Genomic DNA, 13208 nt, shown 5'->3' with positions numbered 1-13208 from the left:
TTTACTTAAAAAAAAAGGAAACAAAAAAACATAAGCATATAAAAAATTGGGATTTTTTTAAAAAAAATAAAATAAAATTGGGTGACGTAGTACTCCGTATTTGTTTGGAAATAAAAAGGAAAATTTGATTTAAATAATCCAACCTTTGACGTATTTGTTTTTAATAATCCAACCTTTTGATTATTCTATAATAATCCAAGCTTTGGGGGATGTCTTAGATTATCAGGCCTAGCAGGTCACTTAACCTAAAAGTGCAAGTCATCTTCCACATGTCAGATTGTCATTTGTCCAACAAATATTTTTAATTTTTTTTTTTAAAAAAATTAAATTTTAAATAAAAAAAAAAACTTTTTTACCCCTCCTTCTTCTTCCCTTCAAACCTCCATGACAGCACCACCACCATCGCTTCCCCTCCAAAAATCGACCACCACCACTCCCTCCCTCCAAAATCTGATCACCAGTCACCACCACTCTTTCCCCTCCAATAACCGACCACAACCACGCACGACACCACCACCCCTCCCCTCAAAAATCCGACCACCCACAGTCGGTCCCTCCTTCCTTCTCCTCCATAATTCCCGGCAGCTCCTTCCTTTCTTTCTCTTTCCTTCCTTCCTCCCTCCTTCCTTTCTCTTTCCCTTCACTCTCCATTAATTTCGATCCCCTCCACCCAGCCACCTACGAATGACCACGCACCGCCAATTCCTCTGTCTTCATTTTCAATTTTCGACCGTCGCCTACCCTCTCTCAACACCGAAATCTCAACTAACCCCCCTCGAATAACAAATTCCTTTATCGATGTATAGGTTTTCGGCGTTTTAGGGATTTGGGTTTTAGGGAATTGGGGTGGTTTCAAGGGAAGTCGGTAACTGGACAAGGGAGTGGGAATCGGGGTGGATTCGAGGGGTAGCAGCTGCGTGAGATTGGGGTGGTCGTCGGCAGGGGGGTAGGGGTGGCGGTGGTCGGAAAATGGAAAAGAGAGTGGGAAGGGAGGCAGAGAGGTAGGTGGCTGGGTTTTATTTTTTATTTTTTTTTAATTTTTTTTGTCAAAAAAATTTAAATTGAAATGAAAAAAAAAAAAATTACTTGAGAAACAGGTTGCAGGTCACCTTGGCCTGATAATCTAAGACACCACACAAAGCTTGGATTATTGTGGAATAATCAAAAGGTTGGATTATTAAAAATAAATACGTTAAAGGTTGGATTATTTAAATCAAATTTTCCAAATAAAAAAGGTTTCGTAGTACTCCGTATTTAGAAATTGAAATTAGAAAAAAATACTCGTACGAATACTTAGAAATTTCGTATTAACAAAAACCAGGGAAATACCAGGAGAAGGAGAGAGTAAGAGCTAGGAAAATGGGGAAATCCAGCAAAAAGACGAAGAAGATATCAGAAGATGATAGTGATTCTCAGTCCCCTTCTTCCTCAACCTCCGACGAGTCAGACCGACGGCGAAGGCGTCGGCACCGCGACGACGACGACGACGATGAAGAAGAAGTGAAGCGCAATTCGAGGAGAGAGAAAAAGAAGCGCCGGCGAAAGAGAAAAAGAGAAGTAAAAGAAGAGAGGAAGCATCGTAGGGATAGCAGAACCAAGCGACGATCTCGTTCCAGAAAGAAGTTTTCTGATTCTGATGATAGTGCGTCTGATTCCGATTCTTCCGGTGATGATTTTTCCCAGGCTAAAGATGTTGCTAGGGATTTGTTGATTGAATTTCCTGGTGTTGCTGCTGATCTTAAGCAGGTAATTTTTCATTTTGATTACTATCATTGTTGTTATTGTAAGTTTAGTGATATAATCCTGGTAGAATTCAATTTACACTTTAAGTGAATGTGGAAAATTGATAGATTTTGCTTGAATTTGAAGGAAATTAGTACAACATTTACATCAATTGATTCTATTGTCTCCAAAATATTCAATCCTACTCTCGGAATGACAGGAAGGCTGTTTTTAATTGACTCGAAATTTACTTAATAGCTTTGTAAGGATGGTTTATAAGATGCTATTACTTGAATTGGATTAAAGGAGAGAGTGTAGAGATGATGTGAATGATTTGTTTCTTCTGATTCGCTCGCTTTGGTTGTTCGAAGAATTGATTTTTCTGAAATTTGTTATTTGTTTTTGTTCCTGAAGCATTTGTTTTTTTTAATGTAGCTCTTACAAATGATTGATGATGGGCAAGCTGTAGATATCAAAGGAATTTCTGAAAAGCCTTTGATGAAGCATCTCAAAAAGTTGTTTCTTTCCTTAAATCTCAAAGAAAAAGGGGATAGAGTATTCTTGCTACGGTCTAGGGCTCGTCCAACTATACAGATTGTTGGACCTGTGATTGCTGCACAAAGTGGAGTGGCTGAACAGAAAACTGAGGACCCCCTTCCTTCTCAGCTTGATGAAGACGTTGGAAAAAGTACTGATGATGTCCCTTCAGTTACCATAGGTCCTAATTTTGAAGGTGCTGCTCCTCGAAGGAGGTTTGTAGTTCTTGGTTATTTACTTTGAGTCTTTGAGTTTTCTCATTGCTTTAGCTAAATGTCAGTGAGTTACATATGCTTCTTGCTAAATCTTTTTGGTTCTGTTTTAAGCCGAATTTTCACCACGATTCCATTTCATTTTCTCATTGATATATGATTACTGTTGTAGAGTAATTGGCCCGGAGATGCCATCTGCTGAATTACTTGCTGCAGCAGCCAAGTTGACTGAAGCTCAGGCTGAGCTTAGGTAATGCTTTGCCTTAAATATTGTATGACATCTGCTAAGACTGAAATTGGGTGGTTAAGTTGGGTTGTTAATATTGCATTGCTGGTTCTGTTTAGTTCTGGTTTTTATATAAATCTGTGCAGCTGAATTTATTGATAATTCCTACAGGGATGCTGAGATGGAGCAAGATGACAATGGAATATTTGTTGGGCCACCACCTCCTGCTCTTGTCACTGAGGCTGAATCATCTAATGAAGCTGAGCGTTTTGAAGAGGTTCTGGACTTCAACCTTTGTTTCTCTCATTTTTTTGTATAGCTATCTGCTATCCTTATTTTGTTATCAGTCCAATTATGCTATTTGGAGATTTCCATAATTACAACTTTGATGCTTATATTCACATACCTTAAGCATTCATTTTGCACACTTGAATTTACTTTTTGTGAATTTTGTTTTAAGATATCTGTAATTGTCAGTGACTTTATTACTTTCGGAAGTCTAAATTATGCGTACATTTGTATCAGCATTGTAGACAGTCATCAAACTTATCATTTTGCAATTTATTGCCCCAGGTCACTAGAATCATGGGAGTGGAGTCAGATAATCCTTATGATATTGTGGGAGTCAACCACAAGATGCCTGCTGCTAATATAAAGAAGAGGTATTCTTCTTATAACCTCTTAATACAGTTATTTTTATTAACTGCTGTTAGAATAATACTTGTGAGTATCACTGGCCAGATATATTATTTTACTGCAAGGTTGTCTTTAGTTTTATATGGCTAGCATGATTAATTGTAAAATTCTACTTCAGGTTTTGAAAGTACATTTTATATGTCAATGATAAATCACTATAAGTGGCATACATATGCTACATGCCTACATAGAGTGGGACAAGAGAATTAGAATCTTTTCACTTACGGAATGACTGTAATTTTTTTCTTGGGCAATGTGTATTAGACCTTGAATCGGTCTCATACCTTATAGTTACCATTGGAGGCTTCTTTGTAGTATGGAGAAAATACATGTTGAGTCTGTTAGACATGAATTACGGAGCTTATCTTTGAAATGTTCATTGCTTCCCATATAAATTTTCGGAGGTATATTTGAGCCTTTTGGCGCAGTGTCATCTGCAGCATAAATGGTTAGCATGCAGCTTAGTGGATTTTGCTTTGTGTCTTATTGAGGTTTCACGGCAGTAATTAGAGTGATTCTTGTATTTTGTATACAGTTTGTTGCTGTTTTCAGGAGTAATGAGGGATATTGTTCTTGCTGCATAAATGGACTTATAGCCTGTAAATCAAGGAAGGCTCTCCCTAAATTTTTTTTGTTAAATATAAGTCGAGAAGACTATCCTAAGTGTAATTTATAGTCATTATAGCCTATACATTGAGGTTTTCCAGGGTTAATTCCCATTTCCTAGATGGGCAATATGGTATTGTGGACTTGGAATTTGATTTACGTCAAGGGTTTTGATAATTTTGAGATGAGAATACCCTATAGCAAATGACTTTATGAATTTGTAACAATTTATCCCCCCTTCATTTTTACATTGAAATAGTTTTACTCCATAGATAATTATGCTTCCTTTAAATTGACATTGTAAACAGCATCTAGTAGTCTTACTAGTGGGATTTATAGCCTTTGAACTAGGTCTATGGATCAAAAATTTTATTGGGGGGTGGGGGGCTTGGATAAATCTGTTGAAGGTTTCTTGGGATCTTTGTGACTCTCCAATGGCATTGGAAAGAGTCTTTTGGACATTACTTATTGGCAATCGCTGTTGTCAGGAAGAAGCCTTGGTTATGGTTCGATATGTGACTCAATTAGTGTTGAAAATATGGGCTTTCTATGCAAGATACTTGTTATCGTTATTTAACCGGTTAAATGATGTTGCATCTTGACCAATGTTTGTTTTTCTAAAAGTATATCATACTGTTATGTAGCCCTTTGAATGGGACTTTTTAAGCTATGCTGTATTCAGAGATACTTATGTGTTTCATTGTACCCTATTGCTAGATATAGTCTATATTTCCTATCCTATGTTGGGTGCGTTTAAATGTAGTCTGGTGCTGTTGACTGTAAATATTGTTCTAAATTCTGTAGGTAGTTGATCAATGCAGTTCTTAGATTCTGATTACTTACATTCTTTTATGGTTGGTTTCTGATGTTAATGTGCTACTGTTATACTATACGTAGACTAATCATTTCCATCTTGTTCATCGCTTCAGGTACTGGAAATTGTCACTTATGGTGCATCCAGACAAATGCTCTCATCCACAAGCTAACCAAGCATTCATTAAACTTAACAAGGGTTTCAAAGATCTGCAAGATCCAGATAAGGTGAGTGTTTGTTGTAACAAGGTTTACTTGATTTTTATTATTATAGTCCAATCTTTCTATTTACAAAATTGCCCCTCGATCAAATTGTAGACATCATCTGGAGTCCGCCAGAAAACAGCAATAAACTTGTTAATATTCTTTGATGTCTAGACTAGAAAGCGGTATCCCAAAAGATTGAGCTGCTGTTTCTAAGAAACATATAGTGAAATGTGTATTTTAAATAAGCTGTGATAGAATGAATTTATTAAAGAATTCAAACAATTTAAGCTAGTATCAAAGTTGACAGTTGACTGTTGGAGAGTCTTTTGTTTACATGCCATCTGAATCAATTTTTCTTTATCATTTTTGCAGAGAAAGGCATTGGATGATAAAATTAAGAAAAAGGAAGAGGAAGAAGAAATGAAGGTAATGCCTTTTACTTTTAACTCCAGGTAGACATTTACAGATTTTGGATTTATCAAATAATAGAAGTGTTTGGATGCTTTAGGCGGAATTAAGATCAATGCGGGAAGCTGCACTATGGAGGCAGTCACAAGGTGAGAAACAATTGTCAAAATAATTAAACAAGGATTCTCAATTTTTATTTATCAAAGAAGGAAAAGGAAAAAGCATATTCTCACTTGTCAATTCATGCCTCTTTTGTGGCCAATATAAATTTCAGCATTTTTCTCAATTTCAGCTTTCTAGAGCTGTATTATATTTCAATTGAGCTTAAAGATGTGGAACAACTTGATTTTATAAGCAGCATTGATTCTACTTAGTTCTTGTTAGACAAGAATTATTGAGACAAGACAGTATGATATACCATTGATGCTCCAATAGGGCATTAAGCAGAGAACAACTAAAGTAGTGCATCTTGCACATCACTCCCCCCCCCCCCCCCCCCCCCCCCCCCCCCCCCCCCCCTTTTGTTTTTAATTTTTTTTTTTTTTCTATATGCGGCCTTTGATCTTGCTTTATTGATAGGTTTGGCTATGGAAGGAGATGATGTGTTGCTTGCAGAGTTGGAAGTGAAAGCTCCACCAAAACGAGATGAATGGATGACGTCTCTACCTCCTGAAAGAAAGGTATAATCAGATAAGTTTTTGACTTTCTCCTATATCCTCGAATTTTGTGCTTTAGATGGCCTCTGCTCCTATAATGTTTAAAGATGTTCAGTTTTTATCAACTGCGTTTATACTTTGTATATTACAGACTTTTTTTGTTTATTTTGAAAAAAATTGGATTTTCAAATATATTGAAATAGGTTGGTATAGGTTTGATGTACATTTAAAATTTCCTTATCTGAACCATATGACAGTTTCAGTTGCTTATTTATGTTTGTTCCCTTTTCATTCGGTTCATTGTCTAGCTTGTTTTATGATTTATATTTCGAATAGGGTGACTATTAGTACATATTTCTAGTAGGAGTTTCCTTGGTTCATAATGAGTCATTCTTAAGATTTCGCAGGTATGATATGATTGATATCTGTAACAATGTGTTCTATGCCAAAATCCTCTTAAATCAGTTGGGTTTGTGTGACGTTGCATCGTACTTAATGCGAGGTCTCTTATGCAGCCTCTTACTATTTGCAATTACTGGCAGGTTTTATTAATATTTGATTAGGAAGGCATAATGTAGCCTACTTGCTGGCAAAATATAAGCAGCAAAGGGAAATCCATGTTAGTGGAATTGTTTATGATTTGGACGAGATTACAATATGTTATGGTCAAAATCAAAGGGCATATATACAATTATACTTAGGCATGTAGCTATGAGAGTATTAGAGACTTAAGAGTATTCATTAGTATAAGAATGGCATTATGTTTTTGGTTTCACTCTTGACAGTATCTACCAGGACTGAAGCCTATTTAGTTTTCACTCTTGCTGCTGAATATGTGTGGTCAGGGAAGAACCTATATCTTAATTGCTTACAAAAGGTTAACTGTGTCTGTGGGGACTGTTGGCCTCTGAGCACTGCAGTGTAGTCATGGAAATTTTTAGACTACAACATCTAGTTTGCTTTTGCGCTAATGATCAAATATTATAAATTGTGGCTTTGAGTAGCTCTTAGCCTAAACAAGAACTGAGTGGAACTTTTAACATACAATTTCTGAATTCTTACCTCTTGCATCTTGCTCTGTGACTGACATTTGGTATCTATTTCAGCCTGGTGGTATGCCTACGCACACTACAACCTTCAGTAGAACTGCTAAAGAAGGGCGCGGTGATACCAGTGCTTGGACAGACACCCCTTCAGATCGTGCTCAGAAAGCAAAGACAAAGTATTAATTAAGACATTTGTGTTTTTCGTCCTTAATATATATTCATAGCTGTTTTAGAGACCTAATGCCTTTTTCTATGTCATCTGTGCAGTTACTTGGAAGCCTATAATGTTGCAACAGCACTTGCTTCTAATGAATTAGATAAGAAAACCTCTGATATTGATGCTGCTTTGGTAGACCAATATAACAAAGCCAAAAGATCGAAGACTTTGGTACAAAAGCATCAAGAAGAGTCTCAGAAAAGTCGTTCAAAAAAGAAATCAAAGCAGACGCAGACGCAGACGCAGAAGCAGACGCAGAATCAGGATGAGGGAGAATGGGTGGGTAATCATCCCTGGAAACCTTGGGACCGAGAGAAAGATCTCTCAGCTGGACGGCTGGATGTAAAACTTGATGCTGAGAATTTGAAACAGGGTTTGTCTACCAAATTTGCATCTGGGTCCTTCCAGAGGAGCTTCCTTTGAATTTAATTTTACAAGTCTTTATGTTTATTAGTGAGTTAGTGTATACACAGTATTTCTTCTGGGGATCCAACTTCAAAACTTTATTAACATGGTAAATTTTTGTTGTAACAAGTAACAACCAAGCAGGTATAAATTATAATCAATATAAGTATTCATTCAGTTTATTTTTTCATGACTAGGCTTGTTTTGTTACTTGACAGCCAACCTTCACCTAATTGGGACTTCTATACACTGAATTCCTTTTGTAATGTCCGTTTTATGATCACCTATTCACCATTGAAAAGGTTACTTATCAGCTCGAAGTCTGAAGAAATACTCCTTTAAGTCTCTATGCAGTTTCTTGTAAACAAATTTGTTCAGGCATCTTGGTTTATACTGTATAGTGTAGACTAAATATTAAAGGATTTAAAGGAGTTTACTAATCAGCTCTGAGTCTAAAGACATACTGCTTATGCTAATTTTTCGCAAGCAAAGTTATTCAGGCATCACGGTGTAGACTACATTTACAAACTTAAGTAGACAATTTTTTTCCCCTCTTGAAATTTTTGATAATCTTAGATTCTTTGATAATAAGACTATATTTTACTTTAATTTTATTTTTTTGGATGTATGTTTACTTAAAGCATTGATGTAGACGAATTTTGATTATCAACCCGTTAGCACCAAAGTCTGAAACCAGTGATACCTACAACGAGTAGAGCATAAATGTGAATACAATTGAAATTTAGAGATTCTCCAGTGGGTACTGTAAATGAGCATCTTAGTATGTTCACATTGTGTTTATATATCGTGCAACTTCAATATGAGTGGCCTATGCTAGAAAGGCCCGACAAAGGAGCTTATTCAATTATAACGCCTATCTATTTCATCATCCAAATGTAATTTGGTGAAATTAACAAATTCTATTCTATAAAATCAATCAATCATTTTTTTGTGCTAAATAAATTAAATACCGAAAGTACGGCAAAAAATTAATATTATAATTTTAAATTGAATTTTGTTGATAACTAATTGATGTGAAATTCAATTGGGAGCGCATGCTTTATAATAGCAATGTGGCCCTGCAAATTACAGTAATTATTTGCCATATATTTTGTGAAATTGATTTGTTACTTTTTGTTTCTTTTGCGTTTGCACGTGTTTGTACTCAAATTCACCTCAATTGAAAAAGTTTTAAATAGTAAATAACTTGATTTTTTCACCAAATATATCAATCATACTTCTTATTGTTTTTAAGTCATTTGAAATAGTTACTATGATTATACTGATTTTAAGTAGGGTAACCTCAATCTATTATGTGTATTTTTCATCTCCAATTATTCTTGGCTCTAAATTTTATGTGTAACATTTCTAATGATTTACCCCAAAAGGCTTTTTCCTGGGATTGATGACCCTAAACACCAATCAAATATTTATAACAAAACACTATAAGTGTGTCATGTTGTTATGAAATGCAAGCAACACGTCATCGTGAATTCAAATTATATTACACTCACCACATAATAAGTAAAGTTTAGAGGTGGCTAAGAGATCAATTTTTTTTAAAATCTGCTAACTAATATAAATGTGTTATCATACTGCGCTTTTATATATCATTAATAATGATCGAGCTTAATTAGTTAATTGTGGTCACCCAAACAACAAATTATGGTATTTTAAAGTAGAGAGTAGAAACACAACCTTATTACCATCATGGAGTATTAAATTTCCTATGTATGTACTCCTTGACCATTAGAAAAATATTACTGATGTTTCATGTTAGTACTGCATAACTTTTGTTACAGTTTTATAAGATCATGCGCTTATTTTTTAAACATAACCTAGGTAATAAAACTACATTTGAAAAATAAATGGCAGCAGAAATAAAATAAATATATGTGTCAAAAAAAAAAGTATAAATAAATATAAGTGCAGAAAGTATGTAAACTTTCTAATAAAAACTATAGTTCAGTAGTATAAAAAAATATATGCACATATAAAACAAATGCTTCATATGATGGTGGCCTTTACCTGTAAACCATGTTCTAAAACACTTGGGATGATAGTCTTGGAATCAAAGTAATCAGAGATGAATAAAATACTTTGGTAAATTCATCAGCTCATCATAATAACAACCAAAAAGTGAACATTTAATACTTGAAAAATTACAAACATTGTTTATTTCTAAGCTAGCACCTTTTCCACCAATGGTTTCTTTCCCACACATACATGAGACATCACTAGATGATCAAAGCAAGCCTAGCCTCATATATATCTTTTGTTTCTTGAATAATGAAGTTACGGAACTTGTACTCGGTCCGTTTTCTTTTGATGTACCGTACTCATTTATTGTAGATTTCTATTAATTTTTAGGAAAAGAGAATGGGTGCAAAAAAGTTTATTGAGTGAAAATCTGTAGATATCACAGGCTTGATTAAATATTGTACGCATTCACACAATCACACCTCTAACCAGTTACATCGTAACTCGCTATTAATTCTAGGAAAGGTGGTCAAGTGCAAGAAAGACTGAGTAAATTAAAATTTTATAGATATCGTAGGCTTGATCAATTGTTGTACATATTCACATAATCATACCTCGAAACAGCTATGAAACACTTGTGTAAAACGATAGAGGGACTAATATTTTCGATAAATTAAGGACAATAATAATTACAAGAATAAGCATATGTTAAATTAATGAAAAAATGTTTAGTACTAGAAGGAGAATATATTGAATTAACGAAAACATGTTTAGTTTGAATTAATGAAGAAAAAAAATGTTTTGCTAGGGTTTTATCAACATAAATGTCATTATCAAATTTAGTTAAAAAATGGCTGACCATCCTCTCTCAATCTGCTTCTCTCACTAGCTAAGAGGTGTTGAAGGTCATAATCAAAGAAAGCTAGTAAAATTGCTACATTCTAGAAGTTTGTTGTTGAACAACAAAGAATTGAAAAAGAATAGATTTGGTTATGATGGAAGAGGTTGAAAATTTATACATAATACATTATGTTTGTTTGTTAGAGCAAAGCATATTATTATAATATTATATATATAAATTATTAATTAATGAATGAGGTTACATTTATTTATTTAATTAATTTACAAGACACAATAGTATAGGATAAGTATGACCTTATGAGTGTATCAAGAGTCCCATAATATAAACCGCCCAAAAAAGAAAGACAAAACGAAAAACACACACCACTTTACTTAAGCTTGGTTTATACTATATCTTTGTCCGCCTAAAAAGCTGCCTCACTTTTCCTAGCTTCTCCTTTCTATTTATTTCCTCTTTGCAAATAAACTTCCTACGCGTATTGTTACTTGATACGTTTCAATTTGATACGTTTCATTTATCACGTTTACAATTCTAATAATACGACCCTTTAAATCTATATTCAATTGTTACATTTAGGGTCCTTACTAATTAACATAGAGTAAAGACTATAAGACATTCGAACAAAATTGTCACATTTTTTAAGTAGTAATAGTCTAAGCTATCAATTACCATATATTAAATTCGAGTGATAGAGAAATTACAAAAATTGATACATCTATTAAAAACGGAGAAATATCTCTGGTATTTTCACCATAAATATAAAAAAGAAGAATTGATATTGTAAAATTATGTATTGTGATAATACAAAAATGTCTCACAAGTATCACATATCAATTATAAAATGCAATTAAAAGAAATAAAAGATAGTATCCTTAATTTTAAATCAGAGAGTATCCTTAATTTTAAATCAGAGAGTACATTTAACATTTTATATAATTGTGTATATGATTACTGTGCCACAACCTTATTACTTTACATGTGTAGGTAGTTTCACAAAATAGTCATTATATAATACGTAGTACTTATATATTAAAAATATTTGATTATAAAAAATGAAAAATAGTTCTAAATTATAAAATGAAGGAAATGCCTTATTCTTATATTTATATTGATTGGTGTAAATAATTTCCATGCTATTGAGACAAAGCGTGCTGTTGTCTCTTATTTCAAGTTAAGTTCCTTTAATTTATTTTATTGAGACCATTTTTAGTTTATGCATCAAATACCTCAAAAAGCATGTGGAGTTATTTTGGAAAAATAATGAGAACGTACATATAAGTGAGATTATGATCCTTCGATCAGTTCTTTCATAGACTATATATAACAACTAGCTATATATGTAATTATGTATGCGTTTGCTAGCCAAATCGAAGTTATAGCTATGAGTTAATTCACTTTTTCTCTTTCAAGTAGAGTGAGTCTTGCCTAGTTCTCTACCCTAGGGCCGATTTAATAAATATGTAACATTGTATTAGGCCACATTCCAAGTTTCTAACATAGTATTACAGATTTTTAACCTGACATACGTACATGCATGTTGTGCACGCGCTTGATCATTGCCTTTACCAAATTTCCAAATAACTAAAGATTATAGGATTGTTGAAGATACTAATTAATCAAAACCATACATTATGTCTTTAGAAAAGTAACTTAATTGACAAATGCCAACTTAAATAAAGGTTGCTAGCCAAACACTCCTTAAACCTTATCTGAAAGTAGTACAGTACAATATTAACCTAACTGAATGACCTGTGCTCTGAAGTATAGTTCTTAATTCTTCATTTTTTCCAGCTAAGCAACTTTTTATCATATTTTAACCCTTGTAAGTGGGTGAAATCATATCTTAATTTCATTAATACTTATTTAGGTATACCCAACATAGTATACCCTGCCATTTGGAGCAATATTATCCATCCACAACCTTAATAAACTATTTCTGCTTAGTCTTTGCATAAAGCTCTTTCTCTAATTATATATATATATATATATATATATATATATATATATATATATATATATATATATTATATATATATATATATATATATATATATATATATATATATTATATTAATGTATGATACACTGCACCAAATTTAAGAATTAATTAATTTAGCAACTTATTTAAAATAAATAAAATTGTAAGCATACTTGTAGTATGTTACAATCAGAAATACATTTTTAGATGTATAAAAGATGGTAACAGCAACCTGCCACGTGTAGCAAAATAGACCACAACACCAATAAAAAAAATTTAATAAAAATTGGGTAAATTTCTTTTTCATGTTAATGTATGATTAAATCAATAGAATTAATTAATTAGTTAGTTAATAATTCCGTAAAAAATATAAATGGAGTATTACTTTTACGTTTAGTTAAGTTTATAGCTGAATCTTGCGCTAGATCCTATGAAAAACCTTTTAACACGCGATGTCTCGAATTTCTTCATACAACCAAAAATAAGACAATGATGTAAGATTATGTATGTGACATCTACGAATTTATTTTTTTAAATAAAATATTAAAAAGTGACAACCCTCACTTTTAGGACTAATTTTTGGCCATTTATTGTCTTTCTTGGTGATTACTACATTTATTTTTATTGTTCTTACTTC

General features: G+C 33.2%; 1 protein-coding gene across 1 annotated transcript; it reads left to right on the top strand.

Annotated features, from left to right (window-relative positions):
* The first annotated feature begins 1181 nt into the window (after positions 1-1181).
* LOC145586944 (uncharacterized) lies at positions 1182-7941 on the top strand. Its single transcript, XM_081643919.1, has 11 exons — positions 1182-1746; positions 2158-2474; positions 2644-2721; positions 2869-2974; positions 3271-3359; positions 4929-5040; positions 5392-5445; positions 5528-5576; positions 6007-6107; positions 7190-7305; positions 7397-7941. Exons 1-11 carry the CDS (start codon positions 1360-1362, stop codon positions 7767-7769), a joined length of 1782 nt encoding a protein of 593 aa, XP_081500045.1. The 5' UTR covers positions 1182-1359; the 3' UTR covers positions 7770-7941.
* Positions 7942-13208: the final 5267 nt, after the last annotated feature.

Source organism: Chenopodium album, chromosome 16 (assembly GCF_948465745.1).
Source record: "Chenopodium album chromosome 16, dcCheAlbu1.1, whole genome shotgun sequence".
Classification (NCBI taxonomy): Eukaryota; Viridiplantae; Streptophyta; class Magnoliopsida; order Caryophyllales; family Amaranthaceae; genus Chenopodium; species Chenopodium album.
This window is presented reverse-complemented; position numbering and strand designations above follow the sequence as displayed.

Coding starts and splice junctions, on each gene's coding strand:
- LOC145586944 (XM_081643919.1), top strand. CDS start 1,360: ATGGGGAAATCCAGCAAAAAGACGAAGAAGATATCAGAAGATGATAGT. Junction 5,577..6,006: donor ACTATGGAGGCAGTCACAAG/GTGAGAAACAAT, acceptor CTTTATTGATAG/GTTTGGCTATGGAAGGAGAT. Junction 7,306..7,396: donor GCTCAGAAAGCAAAGACAAA/GTATTAATTAAG, acceptor TCATCTGTGCAG/TTACTTGGAAGCCTATAATG.